The sequence below is a fragment of the Podarcis melisellensis genome (assembly GCF_964234715.1).
Source record: "Podarcis melisellensis genome assembly, chromosome: 5".
NCBI classification, from domain to species: domain Eukaryota; kingdom Metazoa; phylum Chordata; class Lepidosauria; order Squamata; family Lacertidae; genus Podarcis; species Podarcis melisellensis.
The window spans coordinates 36,261,184-36,285,673 of record NC_138537.1 but is presented as its reverse complement, the minus strand read 5'-3'; the positions used below and the strand labels follow the sequence as shown (position 1 = coordinate 36,285,673).

Sequence of the window (24,490 nt, the reverse complement as noted above, 5' to 3'; positions counted from 1 at the left end):
AAGTGAATCCACAACCTGATTGGCCTACAGGAGAATTCCGGAGTTAGCCAATCACGTGGGGCCCATTGTATAAATAATGTATATAAAGCAGATACTTTGAGGGGGCTTTCATTCCCTCCTCACCACTATGAGCTGAATAAAGAGCATGAAATCCACTCTCGACTCAGAGTATATTTCATGTTCTTTTTTGTTTGCCTTTGCTTTCGGCCCTCAATTGATTTTGGGTGGCGGATGCTTCTAACACAGACAATAAAGCTGTTTTAGATTCACTCTCCCTTCGTACACAATAACTTGTGAGCTATGCCTGCTGTTTTCATCATCCTGATTATTGACACTGCTGTATCCTGAAGAGGCCTCACCAGCAATACAAGGTCTTAGATGATAAAGATGGCTGAACCACTCTTTCCCAATTCTGTACTGCCCATCCCATTTCTAGCAAGCTAGGCGTTCGGAGAGCTCTCTTCTTGGCACTGCTGTAGCCTGTTTTAAGCTACACCCAGCCACAACACTTTGGTCCTACTAAAGATAAGTAGGAGATGTTTTACAGCCTCTATTCCAGGGGTCAGCAACCTTTTTAGGCCAGTGAAATTTTGAGAGAGTGCCAAATTTTGAGCCTAGAATAATGCCAAATGAGTACTATCATTTGGGGTGGGGGAAACATAATGCAACACCAAATGACTGCCATAGGGCTATGGCAGAATGGTTGTGGCATCTGGAAGAGCAGAAATAGGATTGCAAAGTTACATGGGTGGGCCTACCCCCCACAAATAGCCATCCCATAAACAGCACTCATCAGCCGCTGCCACCCTCACAGACAGGACACTTTTGTCCCTCTTCAGAACAGAAATGTGGGCATGTTTAAGGGGACATGTTCAGTATAGGAGAGGCTGAGCCATGCAAACAGAAACTACGCAGAAAGAGCAAACAGTCTTTCTTGTGTTATGGATTGTTGAAAGGATGTTTACTGAGATCTTTTACTGAGACTGGCACTCGTGGGTGTCACGTTGCCAAACCCTGCTCTACTCTACCTGTAAGCATTGGGGAATACCATGAAGCCTGCCTCTTTGTATGTCTTCAGGGGGAAAAATTGCTACCTCGTACACAAAAAGCAGAGGTGGGCCATCCCAGAATAAACTAAACTCTGAAGTAAAAGCAGAGACACTGAGGTGTCTCCTTGTGTGGTTGGTGTCTTCTTTCAGGTCTGTTTTGACGTTCTCATCTGTGCACTTTTATGTCTCCACAGATCGGGAATGTTGTCCTCATCATCTTTGTGAGCTACTTTGGCAGCCGAGTCCACCGGCCTAGGATAATTGGCCTGGGAGGCCTGCTGTTGGCACTGGGGGCCTTCCTTCTCACTCTTCCACATTTTCTCTCAGCCCCATATCAATACACCACAGCACAAACCAGTATGTATATTTCCGAATATCTCATATGCCTCAGCCCTTCTCTGCTCTGATGGCTTGGGGACTTTGTGAAACGATGTTTGCTGTGTCCTCATAGTGGCTTACATAAATTAATAAAACATAGGCTCCCATCTGCACGATACGTTTAAAGCAGTATCATACCGCTGGGAACAGTCATGGCTTCCCCCAAAGAATCCTGGGGAATGTAGTTTCTTCAGGGTGTATAGTGCAGATGGGACCTTAGTCAAGGTCTATGCGACAGCAGTTTTGCTTCAGAATCCTTGGTAGCTTAGTTCGCGTAGTATCCTGTGAGGTAGGTATGCTATTCTCCCTGGGAAATTAAGCCTGCAAATGTAGTTGCACATTAGAAGCACTTGGCTTTTACCCATCCAGGCTTCCAACGTCCCCCAAGGCATGCTGCGGTCTCTGTGCAATGACTTGCCTGTCATGGGTGTGCCAAACCAGATTGCCAAGGGAGCCCAAGGCAATGAATGTTTTGGTTCATGTCTTGTGTCAGTGGATGCTGTTCTGTGTCGAATTGCTTCTTTTAAAGTGTCACTATTATCTGACGCCACCAAAAATGTGCAGGGCTGCTACCTGATGATGGATTGGTTAGCATAGCATAGCTGCTCTGTATATGCTTTTCCCTCTGCCAGAATCCTGTATCGGGGAAAGCGAGGGGTGGCGCTCACACCAATGATCACATGATCGGCTTTGCTTCCTTGCATTCCCCCCCACCCAATTTCCTTTCATGCCAGGTAGCAAAGCCATGATCCCCTCTGCCCATGAATGGCACTGGCAGGTTTGCTGCTTTTGCTGGCAACAGCCAGCATTAGTTGATATGGTGCCAGGCATTTGTTTGCAAATCAGGCTTGTCACCATCTTCTCTGCAAAGAAAGAGACGTGTGAAAGTTGGGGGACGATTCCTCCAGGAAGTTTGGCACATACATGTGGCTCCTTCAATACCTTCTAATCATACAATATAATCAGGTAATAACAACTCTTAGTTCTGCTGTCATGATATTTATCTGTAGCATAGCCAGGAAGTAAGCTTGAAAAACATTGTTCCCACTTGCCTTCCAAAAAGGGGGAAATCAAGGCGTCAAAAGTTGTTGGCAAGCTCAGGAATTGCATCCGAGTTCCCCTAGAACCTACACCACAGCTTCTCCTGTTTGAATTATGCCCATGGCAAAAAAGCATAACAGAATACGCCATGGAATTGAAGATCATTGTGGATTTTGCAGGAAAGATCTTGCAAGTGGGATCCAGCAGGAGTTTGCTATCTAGCACATGGATCTGTCCTGTAGCATCTGCACAGATTTTTACTTCTAGCCTAACGTTTTCCCACAAGTGTTTCTCCGTGGAATTTACCGTAGTCCAAAATCACAACCACTGTTGTCTGCAGTGGGTTGACTGCTGCTGCATAAATGGCCAATGGAAAAGGCTAATCCCAATGAAAACATGAATTCATTGTAGTCAAAGGGAATAAGTTATCAGTTGTTGCAAACATATTGGTAACATTCTTGCTATATAAATAAGGTTCAACTTAAAAAAAATACACATACTCCAGACTGTATTGTATTCAACTAACTTTTACTTGACGTACACCCATTGGGATGAATGAACCTAAGTTAGCCATGGTCATTGATTTTAATAAGACTACTCAGAGTAAAGGTTAGTTAAATACAATGGTCTATGTGTGCAGGATGAATTTGCTGATGTTTAGATTTTTCACACTAGGACTAGACATCTTGAGGGATTTTTAGAAGATGTCCCAGTTTGCCACAATTATCAGAAGAGTCTAGGGTAGATCCTCTCTCATTCAGATCTGTGAATGGGAAGTTCTCTGATGGAAGTGCCTTGATTTTATCTTCAAAGATAAGGCCTCCTCCTTCAATGGAATGACTTCTCTTTTTCTTGATGGTTAATCCAGAGTCTTGTCAAATTAGTTTAATCAGGCAAGAGGGGGAGAAACTATATCTATATCTTATTTTTAAACTTGGTGGAATCCTTAAATAAGTAAACTTTCATTATACAACATGGAATCCTATACAATGAAGTGGGTTGCAATGTTGAACAGGGTATCTGAGGGTCAAATTACCCATTACTTTATATGCATTTTTTAATTCAGTGATTGGGAGTTCACACACTTAAGAAAAACAAAAGCAGCAGTGGGTGCCCCAGTGCTATGGGCCTGGGGAGAAAGGTTTAATCATTTCCCCCATGTCATTTTCTTGGTAAAAATTACCCAAAACTGCTATTTACTGCTACTTTTTATTTCAAATGTTCTCTTAACTTGTGCAGATACATTTATAGAACCCTGTAAGCAGAAGGTCTGCACAACGGGGTTCCCCCCCCCTCCTGCCCCTGTGTGCCTCCACAGTGCGCACGCGCATGAGAGAGAGAGAGAACCCTCTGAACAGCAGAGATATGAGGGGGGATTGTTCCATCTGGCTGGCTGATATGCTAGTAAAGACAGGACATTTGTAATATGCCACCCATTGGCATTATTGCTTCTCAACACATTAACCTCTAATACAGTCTTACTTACACCACCGCTGAGGAATAGTAACATGAATTCACATAGTAATATAGTTCACATTTATTTAAATGTAAAGTGCTTAAATATCATTAAATGCAAGATCTTAAACACTCACAGCAGTATATTAATTTGTATTGCAACAACTAATGGGGTGGCTTCATTTTTATGGCTAGGCCCCTGGCATCCTCTTGTAAGAAGGTTTGTTTCTTGTTCTGAACCCAAAGCCCTCATTTACCATTTTAATATCCCCATGCGCAGAAATATATTACTCTCCACACACTTAGCCAAAGGCATAACTTAGGCCAGTTGTGTGTACCAGGGCAGGAAATAATGAAGCTCTCTGTTTTCCATTATGTCCTCCTAGATTTGCTTACCATTTCTTTATTAAGTGGCAGGAACCAAAGATGGGAGCATTTATATAAACAAAGAAACCTCAAAATCTTGGTATAGCTGGCATTTCTCTTCTCATTTACCCCAAACCAGTTTCACTTACAAAAATTCTATTTTGGCAGGCGATAGGTTTAACATGCCCCCCCCCCCGTGGCAATTGAATTTATGGAAGTAAATCTAAGATAGTTAAGAAGGTCCCTGAGTTCTGAAAATACATTCCAGCCTTGTGTAATAAGGGTTTTGTAATGAACATGTACAGGAATGTTTGTGGTAGTGTGTAACAGTATGTGGAAAGTGATGTTGCATTAGCTGAAAGCCCAAAATTACCTGGTCAACATTTTTGTTTCAGCTCTTTTATACGATCAAAGTACCACAAGTCTTCTGGGCCACTCGTTAAGTGCTCTGGCTTGCCGGGAATAGTGGAACAGTTGTAAAAAACGAACAAATAACGAGGCACAAGATGTATGAGAACTGACATGTGTGGCAAGGACACGGCATTTGTTTTAATTTTGCATTGGATGTGGGTTCCTAGACGCCTCCAGATATTTAAGCATTGTTTTCTTCACTCTAAAAGGCACTTCAAGTACACTGATTAATAGATTGGAATTGGTTTCCTGCTCCCCTATGAACAGCTTGTTCACCATGAAAGCTAATTTGTAATTTGAAAGCACATAGGAGTCCGGGACAAACCACCCTTATTCCTCCTTCAGTAATTCTCCGGTTGGCGTCTGATGTTTTCTCCTCCCCACACCACCCACAAAATACACTGATATAGGTTTGTTCAAAGCTCTTTCTGAACTTATCCCTGTAAGCAGTGTTGTGGTAATACCTTGAAAGAAAAAAAGGCGATGACAGCTGCTAATTAAATTGAGGAAGTTTTACAGTTCTGGCAGGTCTTCCAAATCCAGGAATGAGGAGTTGTTAAGGAAGCCTAAGGATGCATTTCACTTAAAAGAGTTCTGCTGCTATTGCCACAAACTGTAAGGTGCTGTATACAAAAGACATGGGCCAGGTACAAAGAACCACACATGGGCCTCTGCATGAGCTTTTGCATAGGAACATAGGAAGCTGTCTTATAGCACATCAGACCCTTGGTCTTATCTAGAACAATATTACCTACACCAGGCATAGGCAAACCCAGCCCTCCAGATGTTTTGGGACTACAACTCCCATGATCCCTAGCTAACAGGGCCAGTGGTCAGGGATGATGGGACTTGTAGTCCCAAAAGATCTGGAGAGCCGAGTTTGCCTATGCCTGACTTACATACTGACTGACAGATGCTCTCCAGGGTTTCAGGCAGGCTGTCTCTCCCAGCCTTACCTGGAGATGCCAGGGATTGAACCCAAGACCTTCGGCAATCAAAGCGGATCTTCTACAGGTCTTTCAGCCTTCCCCGTCCAGGGCTGTCCCAAAAGGTCCCCCCCCCTGCGACAAAGGAAAACCAGCTCCCTCTCCAACTGTGTGTGGAAGTGCTTTGCATGCGTGTGCATGGACCTGTCTATAGGCCAGCCATGGATCTAATGTCCCCTAGGCTATGTTCTGAATATGAGTTGCAGGGAATCACAAGAAGGGACGGTGCTATTGCACTCAGTCCTGTTTGTGGACTTCCTATAGTTTCAATAGATTTTATTGCATTAGCCGTATGGCCATAGCATAATATACATAGAAATAACAACATAAAATGGGGGTGGGGAGGTAAAAGTAGATATCGTCCTAGCTCCTTGTCCTTGTACAATAAGGCTACTTGGAACTTCGTTTGATTGTGCAGCGTATCAACTACAGCTGTGGTATTAAAGAAAAAGTTGGTGCCGCTTTCCTCTTCATCACACTAAGCAGGAAGTTAGCTGTCATCTCGGTAATCCAACAATCAGAATCCTGCAGAAGAAGGGACACTATCCAAGGCTGGATTGGGAGATGAAGCTTGTTCACGAGAGGAGTTCCTTCCTATATATATGCATCTGGTTTGCCAATGTAAGAACAGGATGAAGGGCTATGATGGACTTTTGGTCTGATCCAGGAGGGTTTTTCCTGTGTTCATGTTCACTTTTAGTCATCTGGGCCCTAAGGGGGTTTAGAAACTGGTGGGGTATCTTGATTGTCCCCTTCTGTACTGCTCCCCATTTGTTTGCTGTGTACCAGGGCACCTGCAGTGAATCATGAGGGTGACCTAAGCTAGACCTGCAGGCAACATGTGAACTTGCACAGGCAACATCCCTGCAAAGTGATTCTCAAACTGAGATGCTTTGCTTTGCCGCTTCTTTTTCTTTTGCAATGACAAATTACGTTTCCAGCACTAGACTTTCGATCAGACTTGGGTACAGTGGCCTGGGAGTTCCCACAGTTTGTTTGTTTGTTTGTTTGTTTGTTTGTTTGTTTTTCCTATTGATTTTTATTTTTTGCATCATCTTGTTCCAAGATGCAGGTAACAAGAGCGGAAGTGCCAGAACTGAGCTCTGCAACAACAACGAATTTGTGTGTCCAAGCACCAACGTGAGCGTCCAGGCCGAGGACAACACCATGTGGGCAATAATGGTAGTTGCACAGCTGTTGGCAGGAATTGGGACAGTCCCCATCCAGCCTTTTGGGATCTCCTATGTGGATGACTTTGCTGAGCCAAACAACTCTCCCTTGTATATAGGTAAGCCCTTTCCCTGGGAAGGTGTACTTACTGTAGAAGGGTTGCACCTTGCCATCCAGCTTACACTGCCATGCTATCCATGTCTTTGCAGCAGGCGGAGCGGGGAATCTGATGTTTAGGAAATGTCTTTCCATTGCTCGCAGTGAAGAGCTGCTTCTGATGCAGCGTATCGGTCCTGTAATGAAAATCGCTATGTTGGAAGGACTTGACAAGCCATCCTTAGTTGTGTGACTGACATGGCTATGTTGAGAGTGCCTGTTTTTCTTTCTCCTCTCAATGTGATGGTGTTGGAGTGACAAAAGGTGCCCTTTTGTGCATGAAAACTGTAGTGTTTGCCAAAATGATTTCTTCTTCTAGGAGAGCTGAAGTAGTGCACTAAGAGTCACACATGGCCAGGCATTTGCTGGGGCTCATGCGCCCTGATCCTGCCCACCAGGGCTAATTCCTTGCCTGGATCCCACTTAACCCTAGTGCACCTCTAACAGCAGTATTGTAGCAGCCACCAAACCTCCTCCTCTAGCCCTGCTTGCGAGTGGACTTACTTAGCAACTGCAGCAGCAGCAGCAGCACTATAATGGGCTTGGGGGCAGAGTGGCTGCTTTTGCTCCAAGCCCATTACAGCACTGCCACAGAATAAGACCTCCCTGTCATGCTCCTGGTTGGGCTTAGCCAGCAGCAGCGCCTGGTCACCCCACACGAGGGGGGAGTCAGGGCTGGTGGCTGCAGCAGCAACGCTATGGTGTTCACGTGGCTGTAGATACCTCTGCAGCGGGGTGGGGTAGGCCGGTCAGTCAGTGCTGGGGGCCACAGAGTGCTGCCTGCTCAGAGTCCCTCAAAATCTGGAGCTTCACCTGCATAGGCAGAAACTGTAGTAGGAGATCACAGAGAGAAGTCATACTGCCAGTGCTGTGGGGCAGTTTTGGTTCATAGCTGACAACGTTTCCCTTTTTTTAAAGGGAGATTTCCTTATTCCGAATAGGATTCCTCGCAAGAGAAGGGAAAAGTTGACAGCTATGTTTTGGTGATTTTTTAAAAAAATTATTTTCAAAAGAGGGCAGAGCTGGATTCAATTGTTAATTTTTTTTTTTTTTTTTGTCATGAGAAATTACCACCACCCAACCACCTTCCTATCATAGATCTTAAACCACTGATTTAAAGGGTAGGATGTTATGTGTAGGATGTTCGAATCCCAGCGGTCCCAGCGCCTGCCAACCTAGCAGTTCGAAAGCACCCTTGGGTGCAAGTAGATAAATAGGGACCGCTTACTAGCGGGAAGGTAAACGGCGTTCCATGTGCTGCGCTGGCTCGCCAGATGCAGCTTGTCACGCTGGCCACGTGACCCGGAAGTGTCTCCAGACAGCGCTGGTTCCCGGCCTATAGAGTGAGAAGAGCGCACAACCCTAGAGTCTGTCAAGACTGGCCCGTACGGGCAGGGGTACCTTTACCTTTATGTTATGTGTATTTGTAGGGGGACAAACCCAGCTTTCTACCCCATTTTAGTTTCTGTTCCACTTTCTTCCTCCAGCTTCTTTCTAGCATTATCGTCCCGTCCCCCGTCCCCCGAGTCAGAGGCCCCTCTAACAACTGTTGGTGGCTGTCCAAGACACTAGCAGCTTCCCCGTCCTGAAGAAGTCCTTGGCCGGCACAGCCCATTTGGGCTGCTCCTGCTCCTCTGCCAAGAGTGGCGCCAGCTTCCAGCACCAGAGGCAGGGGTACAAAGCCCTCCGCTGGTGCTTGCAACTCTAATGTTTGATGCAGTAGCTTGTTGCCACTGGCGCAGAGGACTGGCTTGCAACTCAGAGAAGCCAGTGTGGTAGAGTGGTTAGAGTTTCACACTAGGACCTGGGAGATCAGGGTTTAAATCTCCACTCAATGCAATTATTATTATTAATAATAATAATCCAAAAAACATTCAGATTTGGCAGCGGAAGTCTACACTTTGAGGCCAAAATGTATTCATGGTTGCTTTTTGAAAGGAAACTCTCCCATCCCACAATAGAATTCTGAATATCTCCATAAGAACAAAATAATAGCTTGCGGGATCAGGCCAATGGCCCATCTAATCCACTGTCCTGTTCTCACAGTGGCCAACCAGATGCCTGTGGGAAACCTGGAAGCTGGGCCTGAGCACAAGAGCCCTCTCCCTTCTTGTGGTTTCCAGCAACTGGTATTTGGAAGTATTGCTGCCTCCACTAGCCATTGATAGCTGTCTCCTCCCTGAATTTATCTAATCCTCTGGTGTGGAGAGAAGCCCAAGACCTGGCTCTACCAGGATTTCAAATGTTTCTAGTCACCTCCTGCTATTATGTAAAACTAGGCCAAGAAGAAGTCTGAAATGCAAGGTGAAGGAAAAAGTGCTTCCTTCAGTTCCAGAATGCAAATGGTTTTATTTTTATTTTTTTATTGGCTTTGTTGGTGTTGGCCGTTCAAAGGTATTGCAAGAGTACTTATTACAGGAAAGGGGAAAGGGTCATAGAGGTTTGCAGGCACCAAGTACTGTAGATATCAGGGGCGTTTTCTGATAACGAGTTTCCCATCTGTCTTTGTAGATATGAAAAGAGAATCTAATTAGTAGATAATGTTCCTTTCTGGTGCAGAAGTTGGGAAAAACATAATAAGCATGATGATTAGCAAGCCATAAAAGATGGTTGAAATGAAACCACGGAGCTCAGTCATATTGGTAGGCAATAATTCACTGCTGTCAGCACTCGACAATTTGGGCCACTGGGCTAGATGTTGTTTGGACAACTTGGCCTTGTGAATTGGCCCTGTAGTCCAAGGATGGGGAATTTGTGGCTCTCTAGATGTTGTTGGACTCCAGGCCCTGTCAGCCCCAGCTAGCATAGCTAATGACCATGGATGTTGGAAGTTGTCTTCCAGGCTCCCTGTCCCTGATGTTATCAGAGAACTGGTAACATGAATGTGCTTCCTGGAAATTGTTTGAGAGCTGGAACACCCAGATTATCTGTGGCCCTTTCCTTCCAGAATGACCAGCTGATAAATAACAGTCCTGTGAGCATAAGAAGTTACTGTATATTGTGTCAGGCTATTGGTCCATCTAGCCCAGCTCCCCTGGTCATCTCTGAACTGGATATTGCAAGGGTTGAACTTTGGGCCTTCTTACGAGAGGCATCCTCCGTCCCACTAATTTGCGGTGCCTCCTACAACAGCAGCTCCTGTCTCCTGTTTCCCCCATCAGACTGTAGTCAGGAGACAGGGGCTGATAAAGTAAAGCTTTATTAGTTTTGGAAATGACAGAGTCAAATATTCCTTCACCACCCACCCCTCAAAGAATGATAGCCTTTCTGGAGGCAGTTTTTCCTCAACCCCAAGTGCTCTCTGGTGACTTCAATTGGCTTTAATGGAGCTTTGTGTTAATAAAGTAAAAAATAGCTCATTGTTGCTCCAAGGTACGTAATCAGTACCGTACTGTTTTGTTGACCTATAGCCAAGGGCAACCCTTCCCTACAAGCTCTGCTATCACAGCACATCAATATTATATTTGAACTGTCCTTTTGGACTTTAGCAGTAATTCTGTTTGTGATTAGGCTGTAATTGACTTCCGTGAGACTTCCTCATTTGAAGGTTTTTAAACATAGATTGGATGGCCATCTGTCATGGATTCTTTAGCTGTGATTCCTGCATGAAGCAGGTTGGACTAAATGACCATTTGGATCCCTTCCAACTCTACAGTTCTATGATTCTAAGTAGCCTAACTTTCCACAGATACTGTCCTCTGGTCTTTATAGGGCTATAGTGCTTAGAATCTTTTTAAAAAAACCAAAAACCAACCATGCTTGAATACAATTTCCAGAGAAAACACATACCAGCAGAATATGGCAGCGTCTGCAAAATAATGAAAAATCTAAGCTTTCATTTTTGCAAAAGAGCACTGGGAGGAAACTATAATAAAAACATTGGCATCTTCTGCTATATGCTTTAAAAACTTTGGTGGTTGGAACAGGAAGCTTTGAACCTTCCCATTGTCGATACTTTCTCACTAAAGTATAGCTCCAGAACATTCCCTTTGGGTGACTCATCTCTCTGGTGGGTTGCCCTCAAGGTTTTTTGATGGCAATCCTACACGCCAGCCTTCCCCAACCTAGCGCGTCCAAATGTTTTGCACTGCAACTCCCATCAGCCACGGCCAATGGTCAAGGCTGATGGGAGTTGTAGTCCAGCAACATCTGAAGAGCACCAGGTTGGGGAGGACTGCTAAATACACTTGCCTGGGAGTGAGTCCCATTGACTCAAGGGGAGGGTCATTTCTGTAGCTATATATAGGATTGCACTGTTTGAAAAAGGTATATATGCCCCAGAGTGGCTGGGGCAACCCAGCAAAATAGGTGGGGTATAAATACAAAATTTTTTATTATTATTATTATTATTATTATTATTATTATTATTATTATTATTATTATTTAGAGCTCTTAACATGGGATCAAACAAGTAGTCTCTGTGCATTTCTGCACAAAAGTAAAGTAACAATTGTGCAAATTAATTTAATTTTTTTTTTTTTGGTTAAGTGCATACTTTCTGTATTTATGCAAATCTCAGAACATTTCTTTGCTTGTCTCTTGTCTCTGTGTTTCTTCACCACAAGATTTTCATGTTTGAAAGAAATGGCAGATGGAACAGCAATGCAGCCTCCCCCAACCTGCTGCCTTCCAGATGTTTTGAACTACAACTCCCATCAGCTGACTGGGGCTGATGGGAGTTGTGGTCCAAAGCAGGTTGGGGAAGCTGTTGAAAAAGATGTGTTACCATAGTCTTTATTTCACGGGCGTTGCTAGGATCCTGTCTGAACAGTAGCAGCTGCTTTTCATTCAATAAGATGTGTGGAAAGCAGAAGTAGTATTAACTGTCTGATTGGTTTTCAACACCATTCATCTTCTTGTTCATTTACCACAAACACTGTGTGGTTTAAAACATGCTTTAGGAAGAAATAAAACATCATCAGAAACATGGGTGCAATGTCACTCATGCACACTTGCTCATCCTCTTCTCTCTCTCTTTCAGCAATCCTATTTGCCATTGCAGTGTTTGGCCCTGCTTTCGGTTACTTGCTTGGTTCTGCAGCACTGCGGATATTTGTGGACTATGGGAGGGTTGACCTGAGTGAGTATCTGTTCTTGCTGAGGGGGGTATTGGACTCGTACACATTCACAGGCCCATCGTCTGAGCCACTTGATTATGGAAATTGAGTCATGGCCACACAAAGCACGCTACTGGTTCCCGGTTTTCTTTGAGGGCAGATTCTTGGTGTGTTGCTAGGTGACAGGCAAAGACATGACCTGACTACATACAGTTAGAGATTTTTCTGATATCCCCTACATACCCAAAGACCAACATCACCACATATTCTTATCTGCAGATTAAAAGTCCTAAAGCAGCAAAAGGCTTTCAGGTATTATTGGAAGAATGTTAGAATCACCACCACAAAGTAGTGGTTCAGTTGCCAAAGTCGTTGCCCCATTAAGTGACCTGAGCATGCAGTGTGCAATGCTGTCACTTTACCCGGTCAGGAAGGCCAGAGCTTAGAGCTGGAGTGGGAGCTGTTGCTTCAGCAATAGAGCAGCTCAGAGTGGGCTGGGGGCTGGGAGCTCCATCCCTTTTGGGTTTTTGCCAGGCCCTGATCTGAGCAGCGTATTTCCATGTGCTGCCCCTTCCTCCTGAGCAGCTTCACATGCTGCTGTCCATATAGTGGCCCTGATGTTCCTGTCTGGCTTGCTATCTCCTGTACACCTGTGACTCTGGGGGAAAATTGTCTGTGAGTGCCAGCCAGGAACTCAGGCAGCTGGTATGAGGACCCCAGTCATGGAGCAGGGATGTCCAGATCTGATGGCTGATCATTTGCAGTGTGGAGATCCTCTAGAATGGCTTCCTTTGCTCCTCACCTGAGGGAGACATCACATTCGGTGTCTGCTGTTGAATCAGGGACATTTGTTGGTGATAGTAGCTGTGCAATGCACAGCAGTGATTCAGATCCACTTTGCACAGATCACATAACCATGTTGGCAGGGAAGAATCCTGAATATGTGATGCTATAATGCATGTAGATGGAACTGTCTATAGAAACTAGATGGGTTTATCTCCGTGCATGCAATGAACTTCATGCACTATTGTTGTTCTGTGGCAGAGTATGCAGGTAATCTGGAATGCAGGTAATCTGGCTAGATAGCTTCGGGCAGGCCATTCTCTCCATCTTTGCTTGCCCCCCCCCCCAATCTACACCATGGTGCTATTTTTTGCTTCACATATATTGCCTGTCATTGGGGTGGGGGTGGGGCAGGGTGATGACAGTCTAGGGCTGTTGCATCACAAATTTGCTTTGTACGTCTGAAAGAGCACTGGACTAAGAAGACTGCTGCCTTAGGGTTGATCACTGTTTCTACCTGTTCTCTCCAGCACCCACCCACCGTGCAACAGAGGCTTTCTTCCTATATCCGTGTCTCTGTGCTAAAGAATTCTCCTGCCTTGCTTCCAGGCAATCGGAGATAACAGAATGATACCTTGTGGAAGATAAAGAAAAGAAGTGAGAAGAGAGGACGGAAATGACACCGGGTTTCTTTTGCATGTAGACAGGCAGCTTTAATTACCCCTTTGTGGTCACCGCTTGATGATGTCGCCCAGTCTTGAGTGGGCCGGTCACGTCCAGGGAAGCTGAGCCATTGTTTTTGCCGGGCGTGGGCTCTTTTTTTTGCCTGCACACTCTTTAATCCTGAAGGACAGGAAGTCTGGGCTGAGGAGCAAAAGGCTGGAGATGGCTGTTTATTCCTTCCCACTCGTTAACAATGTGGAGAGACACTTTCTATGCCAACCCCAGTGAAGCGTGGGCTCCTTTGAGCAAGGCCTCCTGCCTGGAGGATGTCCGCTCTCAAAGTGAAATGACTCGGCGTCTCTTCTCCAGAGTCCCTGGAGAGCGTAGACTCCAAAAGCCAGGCTCATTAAGACGGTTGCTCCATGGGGATCAGCGGCTGTGCTAGTGCCTGACTCTCTGCCAGCAGAACTCTGCCCAGCCTAGGAACAATAGGACAGGATAGTCTTTCCAGGAAGAGGGCAGCTAACATTTCCAGCTCCCCTGTCTGCACATACTGCTGGGGAAACAATTTCAGCAGGCATTAGGCGTCTAAAAGGAAAGAGGGTTGGTTTCTCTAATTAACTTTGTAATCGCACAAATGAATTGCCAGCTCCTTCCTTTAACCCCATATCTTGGCTGTCACCTGCTTAAAGCCTTCCCTCCCAAGAAACACCTTCCACAGCACAGATGCTCTTCGGTTTCCACTGTGCGTTCCTCACCAAATGCTTGTGCTTTCTCAAACTTCAGAGGCATTGTGATCTGGAGTGGCAGCAACTTTCCCAATGCAGTATCATCGGGGAGAATGTACCCTGCCTTCACTAAAGAGACATGTTGTCACGAACTCTAGCAGGTATGGCCCCCAGATATTGCTGAACTACAATTCCCACCAGCCCCAGCAAACATGGGGAAAGATGAAAGGAGTTGTAGTTCTGCAACATCTGGAAGGCCACGGGTTCCCTACACCTGAACTTACAGCTACTGATTTTTAGAGCAGAGCTTCCTTAGGTGGTAAACCTCTCATTTATCCCAGTTTAGTGAAATGGCGGAACTCTCAGTGTTGTGCCAGGCACTGAGATCTGAATAGCTACAAAAACTGTCTCTAGCCAAAAATAAAAAGCTCTCCAGTATTGAGAGACTCAATACAGCAACAACAAAGGAGCACAGCTCTGGTGAGGCAGCATTGCCGCTTTTTGTAGGAATCCTGAGCAATATTGGATGTGCCCTTGAAGGTGATTGGTCACATGGGAAGATGGATCCCCCAGTCCTGGAGATATTTGGGGATTAGTGATATCTAAAAGAACATGAATGATATTAATTACCTACCAGACTTTTAGAAGCCATCTGAAGGCAGCCCTGTTTAGGGAAGCTTTCCATGTTTGATGCATTACTGTATTTTAATATTTTGTTGGAAGCTGCCCGGAGTGGCTGGGGAGGCCCAGCCAGATGGGCGGGGTATAAATAATAAATTATTATTATTATTATTATTATTATTATTATTATTATTATTATTATTATTTGAGGTGCTAGGTCAGGCCCCATTCGCTAAAATGGTACCTCAGGTTAAGTACAGTTTCAGGTTAAGAACGGACCTCCAGAACGAATTAAGTTCTTAACCCAACGTACCACTGTACCAGGAAGTGGACTCACGAAGCTCTTTTTTAATTTCTCCATCTCTTTTCAGAGGATGTGCAGTTGGTCCCAGGAGACCAGCGCTGGATTGGAGCCTGGTGGCTGGGACTCCTCATTGCCTCGGGCTGCTTGGTGCTCACGTCCATTCCCTATTTCTTCTTCCCTCGGTATATGCTCAAAGGGAGGGTAAGTGTCTCGGTGACGGTGAAGAGAAGGGCAACCCTTTCCAACTACAGCTGTTGAGGGCACAGCCAAGAGGCAGTAGGACTTTTCCAAAGTGACTGGTGAACCCTTGCAAGGGAAAAATTCCTCTGAGGAACCTCTGTTGTTCCAGAGGGGAAGTCTCTTTGGCCCACTGGGAAGATGAGGAAGGCAGGGCTGTCCTGGATTGGGGCTGTATTTTTCTATTTTAAACCATTTTCCTATTTGCCTGCTTCTTAGGTAGCAGCTTGCTTGAGCAAGAACTCTTGTCTCATCCCCTATTTCTGTACATTAGTTTTCTGATTTATTAATTTGGGCTCTTTAGGTGCTACAATAATCACTATGAAGAAAAGCCTGCCTGCATGGGTTTGGCCTGCATGACTTCCAGTGTAGGATCTGTACACTGCAAACACATTATTCCACTGGGCAGGGCCTCTTGCTGTTGATAGAAGCATAACACCTTAAATGCCTGCCTCACCAATAGTAAATACACAGGGGATATGCTGAGAGTGGACCTCAAAACAATCAAAGCTGGAGCATTTGGGCAGAGAGGTATATTACCTTATTCTAGCCTGCCTTGTGTCTAAAGAATGAGCAACAAATTGAAATGGAAAAACTCTGTTTAGGGGTGCCATTCCATAGCAAGGAAGGTAGCATGTAAATACTCCGTGTGTGTGTGTGTGTGTGTGTGTGTGTGTGTGTGTGTGTATTTAAAGCCATTAACAAAGATGTTGGAAATACTATCAAGCATCCCAGTGTTCGTCTTTGCCTTGCATATTCAGTATAGCTCTGACTCCTTTCCTTACTTTGAAATACAGTAAGAGGGGAGAAATATGCATCCTCATCTTAATCTCATATGAAGGCTTTTATAGTGTGTGTGTGTGTGTGTGTGTATGTGTGTGTGTTTTCCCTTTTCTGTTATTACCCTTCATGGCAGCAGGAGAGCAGTTAATCATAGAACTGTAGAGTTCAAGGGACCACGAGGGTCATCTAGTCCAACTCCCTGCAATGCAGGAATCTTTTGCCCAATGTGGGGTTTGAACCCCTGACCCTGAGATTAAGAGTCTCATGCTCTCTAACAGATGAGCTTTTTCAGTATCCCTCTCTGTAGGTGGACATAGCAGGCACCCCAAGCAGAGGGTTATTGTTATGTACTGAAGTTCTCACCCTGGGCCAGCAGGGGGATACTGTAGTTTTCACTCAGGTCCATGTCAGTTATTTTAGGCGGGAAGCCCTGGGTTGTTGTTGCTACAATGTTGACAGCCGGCTGCCTATAAAAGCAGGCCGGCTGAGCTGTTTGCTGTTCAGTTCTGTCCAGCTTACAAATAAAGAGCTGCTCTGGAGAAATCGCTGTGTCGTCTGCTATGTTCGCCCACAACTTAACAGTTATGGTACAAAAAGTAGCTCAAAAGCCGCCCCTAAAGTGTTCCAATCACTTTGTAAATCAAGAGGCAAAAGTTCTGCCATAGCTTCCCTTTGTATTCATCAAGTCAGTGTTCAAAATGGGGGTAAAGGTTTCAGCCTTGGCAATAGCCAAATCAAAGAAAGCTGTATGGAAGCAGGTGGAATGTCATTTGTATTGTGGGCAAGGTCAGTTTTTTTCCAGATGAGCCTGTCTTTTTTTTTGTTTCTTGCCTCAGTCTTTTTTGCTGTCACTGTTATGCTTGGAGAAGAACACGCACACACCCCACAATTATTTCTCTTTTGCTGGGCTGCTCCCAGGATCCGCATCCTGTTTCATGCTTGCTCTGCATGCTCAGGACCTTGTTTCCTGAGGACAAAACGAACCATCACCCTCCTGTTCACACACAAAAACCATTCTCTTTGCTTCTGTCCCAGCAGGCGGAATATGAGGTGGACGTCCTGAAGAAGATTGAGAAGGCCAAGGCAGAGGAAGGATCACTGGTAGAATTTACCAAAAGTAAAGGCTTTTCTTTCCAACTTTCAGCTTTCAGGCTACACTGCAAAAAACGGAACTGTTTAGAAATACAAGATCCCTTAGCACCCACACCTGTATCCTTATCTTAGCTAGCAGCTGTGTATGATTTTGTTATTTTGATGTTCTCCTGAAAGGCTTCTTGGCTGTAGCCTCTGCTGCTTATGTGCAAAGCTCATCAGTTTAGCTACATACGGCCATGCTGCATATTACAAGAAGGAAGAATCAAAGAACCTTTCTGGAGCAAACCCAGGCCCTATCTAGTCCAGCCTGCCAGCTGCCTCTGAGAAGCCCCTAAACAGGACATGAGGTTGTTCTCCAGCAACTGGCATTTCAGAGGCATGTAGCCTCTGGACCGGGACATAGCCCAAAGACATAATGATTTGTAGCCATTGATAGCACTCTCTTTTTTACAAAAGATATTGTTACTGTAAACCCACCGCAGTCTGTTTTTGATATGTAACCCTTCCCTAAGCATTTAGCAGAAGGCCAGTTAAGAACCTAAATCAGTCCAGCCAAGGCATCACTGATTTTAGAAACAGAAGCCAGCTTTGACATTCCTTAATAGTCTGGCCCAATGGGAATAGAATTCCACGGGACTTTTTGGTGTAACTAACATTTATGATAGGGTAGGATATGTGACAACAAAGGAAAAGGGCCTCTTAGGTACCGGCATCCTATCTATTGAATGCTGTTCCCTACAACTCCCACCAGCCCCAGCTAGCGTGGTCCAGCAACATTTGGAAGGCCACAAGTTCTCTATCCCTGCTATAGAGACTCACCTGGCACCCTACACCACAGTGCTTTTGGTGGTAGGTGGAAACTCTTTTGTACACCCATGTATTTTTAAAATGTGTATTTTTTCAGAATCTCTTTATTTTCCCCTTGTAGGCTTATAGTTGAGTTTTGTGCTGCATCTTACCAATTTTGAACCAGCACGACCATTTTAAATGGAATGAAGAGCATGATAAAAATGTGTTAAATAAATGAAATCATAAGAGTGTTGTTGTTGTTGTTGTTTGTTGTTTTAAAGCATTCTCTCACGCAACTGCTGAAGCCCTCTGTATGACTGATTTGTTCCCCTGTTTTTGCCTTCAGAGTTTCCCCAAGGCTTCCTGAGGCTGCTCCTCAATCCGCTCTTCATGTTCCTGGTTTTGGCTCAGTGCAGCTTCTCCTCTGTCATTGCTGGCCTCTCCACCTTCCTCAACAAGTTCCTAGAGAAGCAGTTTGGTGCCACCTCTTCCTATGCAAACTTCCTCATTGGTGAGGGACTGGCAATGCCTCTCGACTAATCATGATTTTTAGTTATTACAGCCCAAACCTTCTCAGGATAAAGTTATAGCCAGGTTACGTTCCTCAAGGCTTGGCAGCCAGTCCTTCTTGGTGTCATACCAGCTGGCAGTCCAATCTGATTGGAGGAGGACAGAGTAGGGCAGTCAAAGGCAACTAGGCAATCACTGGCTACCTCTCTAGTCCTTGGGCCACTCGTGGAAAGAATGGGTGCCCTTTAACCACACCAGGCAATGAACATTACTCAGGAGTCAGGGCAGACTTTGGTTTGGCAGAGCTCTAAATGTTTGTGGGTGTTGGAGTCATGGAGTCAAAAATAATTTAATTAAGGAAGTTGCTGTGGGGCCTTCTGCAGTTGGACAGTGTTTGTGTGGGCGACGGTCAAGCATTTCCATCTATCTTGGTTCTGAATCAGCTCACTGTGCTTCCCTTTTCTTTTCTTTTCTTTTCTCTGTGTATGTATGTATCTGTATGCTACACACAGCTTCCTCAGTTAAGTGATGAAGCCAAACTCTGCTTGGATAGACCCTTTGAGATAGGCAGGATAAACTAGCACCCTTCTAAACAAGCTGAGGGCCTGCGGCGTGGGCAAACAGTTACATAATTCAAAAATGCAAGAAAAGTATTCTGAAACTAGAAGGAAACACTCCTTCTATCTTGAATCCTGCCTGTAACATGGGACAAAGCTGTGCTGGAAGCAGGAGGTGTCCTCCATCCCCTAGTGTGGAGGCTGACCTTAGTTGCCCAGAACAAGTACACTTTTTTCTGAATTACAAACATGAAGTCATTGCAACTAGGCGTTACATGCAAGATTCATGCAGACCCTCACAAGGAGGATGCTTCCCTTGGAGGAATCCCATTGCATGTGGAGCAGCCCCTAGGGTAGTGGCCAGGACTCAGTAGGAGGGACTCTGTGTTGGCCTCGCCATGCAAAATAGAGTACTGTTCTATTCCAGCTGTAAGATTGACTTCAAGCTTTTGCTAAAAAAAATAAAGTTGCTTTCAGTTACGAACCACTGTCTCCTGTTGCTTCCTCTCCACCCCCCTTTTTTTGCAGGATCTGTGAACCTTCCTGCAGCTGCCCTAGGAATGCTGTTTGGAGGCCTCGTCATGAAGCGTTTTGCTTTCTCCCTCAAAGCTATCCCACGGTTTGCCATCAGTGTGCTCCTCGTCTCCACACTTTGCTGCCTCCCTCTGTTCTTCATGGGTTGCTCTACAGAGAAGATAGCAGAAATTTATCCAGACAGGTAACATGTTCTGCTTTCCATTAAACACCGTGGGGTGGGGGTGGGGAATTAGAATTTAGTGCAGGGGTGGGGGACCTGCGGCTCTCCAAAGATGGCTGGACCACAACTCCCATCAGCCCCAACTAGTATGACCAGTGATTAGGGATAATGGGAGTTGGAGTCCAGCAACATCTGGAGGGACGCAGATTCACCATCCCTGACAGTGAGTCATCCACTGTAAAATCATGGGTGCGCAGATTTCCCCCTTCACACTTTCCTTTGATAAACCCCAACAATTGCCACTGAATCATTTATTCCTCCTTTCTATTCTTTCTATTCCCCATGGTATTTCAGAGAGCGGGGAAGCTGAGTGGTAGAAAATGTTATTGGCACATTAAAAGAGACTGACTCCAGGTCACCTTCCATATAAAAGACTCTCAGGGCTTCCAAGGCTATGGAATTTCTCTAATTGAGGTCTCAGAGAGCTGATGGGGGTCAAAGTGGACAAGGTTTGTCTAAATGGCGGCTCTCAATATTGTACACATCCAATGTGATACTGACCTTGGATCCTACTTTGCACCTAGAATGTTTCCAGTTTTCATTCTCGTTTTCTTTTGACTGGCTTTTTTCATCTTTGTTCTGCTTTGGGTGTTCAATGGTGGGGGTTTTTTTCTCTTCCTTTTTACTGGTAAGACTCAGCTCAGGTTGATTCCTCCAGGCATCAAATGTTTTCCCACCCAGGTACGTGAGTGTTTTGTCTGCATGTGCGTGTGAGTAATAATTACGACCGAGTTCACTGAAAAACCTTAGACGTATCTTGGGTGGGTAAGTCCTAGGCAGGAGGCCAGACTTCCAAGTGGCAAGAACTCAACAATAACAGACTGGAAAACAAAGGTTAATCACCCAATGCATTAAAAAAAAAAAAGTATCTTTCACCCATCTTCTTTAATTTCATTTCATTTTGCCTCTCTTTTTCTGGCAGGACATCAAGTTCCCCAGGACAGGCTCAATGCAACAGGATGTGCTCCTGCTCAGACTATCTCTTCCACCCAGTCTGTGGAGATGATGGCGTGGAGTACCTTTCTCCCTGCCACGCTGGTTGTACTGGTTTATTCAGTAATTCTTCCACATCCAGTGTTAAGGTATGTAGTAGTACCGATGGAAAACTCCAGGGGCTGGTAAGAGGATCTGGAGTACTGAATGTCCACTCATCTTAATGGCCTCAAATCTAAATACAGTGGTACCTTGGTTTACAACCATAATCCGTTCCAGAGGTCCGGTTGTAAACCAAAACAGGTTGTAACCGAAGGCACACTTTCGCCAATGCGGCGTACCCCTCAAAATTGGTTGTAATCCCCAAAAATGGGTTGTAATTAAAAAAAAGGGACAAACACTTCCGGGTTTGACATGGTTGTAATGCAAAGTGGTTGCAAACCAAGGTACCACTGTAGTGCTCAACATACAGAGGTGTTGCTAGAGCAGTTGAGTAGATAATGTGACCTGAGTTCAGAAGACACCTCTGCTTTGGGCTCCTGAGCCATTGAGTTATACTCAGTTGGCCTACCTGTTGAAAATAGTGACTTAGCAGGGAATCCATAGCTCTGTTGGAGAACACATGCTCCGCAGGTTCAATTCCAGACATCCCCAATAAAGCAGCATCTTGGGAAAAGCTGTGTCTGAGAATTTGAAGCACTTCTGCCATTCAAAGTTGATAACAGAGTGGGTCCACTGGTTCATTTGATTGCTCCACTAGTAAGATGCTGTGGTATTACATGGTCTTCCAAACACAATCCAGGTTTTGACCTATAATGGCTCATGCCCTACATCTTCAAGAGGAAGCCTGATGTGCCACCCCAATACTTAAGATCACCCTAAAGGGCCCTCTTAATAATATCACCAGTATATCATTGGCATGTCACATACACAGCCAAAATATGAGCATCTGTTGGAAGCCTCTTATGTTCCTTGTCTCATTTGCTGCATTGCTTACCTGCCTGTGTCAAAACCTTTTCTATGTGATGTTTGTGGTTGTTGCTGTTCTTGCAACCTAGGCTGAACCAATTTGGATCAAGTATTAGCATGTGTACGTTTTTTCATCTGTTCATTTACCTGTGTGCCCATATTCAAAGTATTGAGAACTGTTCTCAGGGGATTGGATCACAAATCGCACATTTGATTTTTAAAAGCACTGTATGAATTCTCAGTCACATTAGTGCAGTACTGCCTTCCTTCCACAAGCATATTCCCACACTCCCCTGATGACCAAATTGCTGCTCTGATTGACAGCGGCTTTCCAGGCAGATGGTTTTCACATTGCCTGCTACCCAAGCCTTTTAATTGGAGACATCAGGAATTGAAACCTGTGGCCTTCTGCTTGCAAAGATCCTCTGCTCCAGCACCGGACCTTGTGGTCCCTCCCTGAACGTAATGGATTCCCAGAAATGAAGTTGACTTTCTCCTCTGCTATTCCAACCAGATCTACACAAACTGCTCCTGTATCAAAACCAGCAATGGCCAGTCCTCAGCAAAGACTGGTTCCTGCCCAATCCGTTGTGCTTCTTTGCTGCTGCCTGTTATTTTCCTCATCTCCTTTGCTGCATTGATTGCCTGCCTGTGTCACAACCCGCTCTACATGATGGTGCTAAGGTAAGTAGGCACAGTAGGGCAGAGGAGGGGGAGAGAAATTCACATTAACTCTTCCAATTCACATATCATGCATGAATCGATATGCAAACCAAAAGATAGCTCTCCTTCAGAATCCACACTTTTGAATTTTGCAGAGCAGTTTGCCATCTAAAGAATGCATATGAAAATGCAGGTAACTGTGAAAATAATGCACAAATGTCCATTCTTTTGCTGCAAAAAATAAATAAATGCTTGTGCTAGGCAAAATTGTGTGCAAATGCAAATATTAGGAGAAATGTGGGTGAATTTTCATGTAATTAAATAAAAAATATCAGACACATGGAAACTGGATGAATTAAATTCAAGACTGGAAAAATTAGAAACTGAAATTAACAGAGTCATCCATTTCTAACTTAGGACCAGAGCACATTTCACTACACAAGAAGATAACCTCTGAAAGACTTACCTGTAATTTAGGGGATCCACAGGCTTTTATATTTATTTGTTCTCATATATTCCCCAACTTTCTCATCATAAAATGGTGACTCACAGGTACAAAAAAAGAGGATTTTATATGTTGTGGTCTTGTTTGTGAACCGCCCTGAGACCTCTGGGTATAGGGCGGTGTATAAAAAAAAATATTTTAAGGAATAAATGTCCCAGAGCCACAAAATATTAGTCAATTGCCTGGAACATCACTAAAGTGGAAGAAAATCTGCAGTCCCTCATTCCTGTTTGAATATGTTTTAATAAGGAAGGTTAGCCTTCAGCTGGCCTCAGAATGTTTTACCTGCCACCACATGACAAGGATCTGATTTATGGCAAGTGGGCAGGACATTTTCAGCTTTACTGTATGAAAGATCTGGCCACTTTGAACCTTGCTCCATTGTGTCATGAACCCACAAAACGTCATCAGGCTTCTTAACTTTCTCCCAGAGCAATACCAACTAGCTTTTGAGCCAAAAGTATCTAATATCATGTGTTTTTATCCTACTCAGGGTGGTGAATCCTGATGAAAAGTCATTTGCCATTGGAGTCCAGTTCCTGTTGATGAGATTGCTAGGTGAGTGTCTGCCAGGACCTGCAATACTAATAAATAGGAACAGTCAGAAGTAAATCCTGCTGTGCTCAATGGGGCAATCTATGACCTTTTAAACTGTGTGTGTGGGAATGAATGGGAAACATTTACTGCATATATATCAAAGCATTGTATACAAGTTAATACGTCAGCAGGATTCTAAATAACATTTGCAATATTTTAACGAAAGATAGAATTAGATACGAATAGATGGAAATTTTATTTTGTACATGCATGAATTAATAATGAAAATAATGGAACCATGGAGAGGGTAGGGAAGAAAAGGGAGTTGAAAATCCCATATTTCGATGTTGTATTGATTGTATAAAAAGTATGGAAAATGTTACAGTTGTATTAAACTTTTCTTTTCAATGTTTAAGTTTATAGGATGTTTGTTATTATTTAGAATTGATAAAAATATTTTTAAAAATAATAAACTCTGTGTGTGTGTGTGTGTGTGTGTGTGTGTGTGTGTGTGTGTGTTACAGTGTTATGTATTTTTGTGTTTTTATGTTGCAAACCACCCTGCGGTCCTCAGATGAAGGGTGGTATAGAAATAATAATAATAATAATAATAATAATAATAATAATAATAATAATAATAATAATAATATACTAGCCAGAGCTAACTGTGAGATATGCAGTGGAGAGATGCTTTGTCTGCAATGGGACCCTTTTGGTCCTCACCCTTTTTCTTTCTTTTGAAGCCTGGCTGCCAGCTCCTGCCCTCTTTGGCTTCCTCATCGACTCCTCATGCATCTGGTGGAGGAAACAGTGCAACAAGAGCGGATCTTGCACGTACTACGACAATAACTTCCTCCGCAGCAGGTAACCCACCTGTATAGTTTATCTCCCGGGAGGTGCAAAAAACCTGATGTGAGGCAAATCAACTCCCAGCAGTGCAGAGCAGGTGCAAAACTGGGGCCAAGTTACGTGTTATGTTAGCTCCGC

General features: G+C 44.4%; 1 protein-coding gene across 2 annotated transcripts in view; it reads left to right on the top strand.

Annotated features, from left to right (window-relative positions):
* The window catches only part of SLCO2A1 (solute carrier organic anion transporter family member 2A1), a 57,312-nt gene that overhangs the window by 30,312 nt on the left and 2,510 nt on the right, over positions 1 to 24,490 (top strand). The window contains exons 3-13 of one of the 2 annotated variants that reach the window (XM_081910410.1): positions 1,244 to 1,406; positions 6,753 to 6,974; positions 11,994 to 12,092; positions 15,236 to 15,369; positions 17,224 to 17,305; positions 18,419 to 18,583; positions 19,668 to 19,857; positions 20,819 to 20,978; positions 22,313 to 22,482; positions 23,460 to 23,524; positions 24,247 to 24,367. In XM_081910410.1, the coding sequence (XP_081766536.1) occupies positions 1,244 to 1,406; positions 6,753 to 6,974; positions 11,994 to 12,092; positions 15,236 to 15,369; positions 17,224 to 17,305; positions 18,419 to 18,583; positions 19,668 to 19,857; positions 20,819 to 20,978; positions 22,313 to 22,482; positions 23,460 to 23,524; positions 24,247 to 24,367 (1,571 nt within the window). The remainder of the gene's footprint in view (positions 1 to 1,243; positions 1,407 to 6,752; positions 6,975 to 11,993; positions 12,093 to 15,235; positions 15,370 to 17,223; positions 17,306 to 18,418; positions 18,584 to 19,667; positions 19,858 to 20,818; positions 20,979 to 22,312; positions 22,483 to 23,459; positions 23,525 to 24,246; positions 24,368 to 24,490) is intronic. The other variant, XM_081910411.1, reaches the window with a different exon arrangement.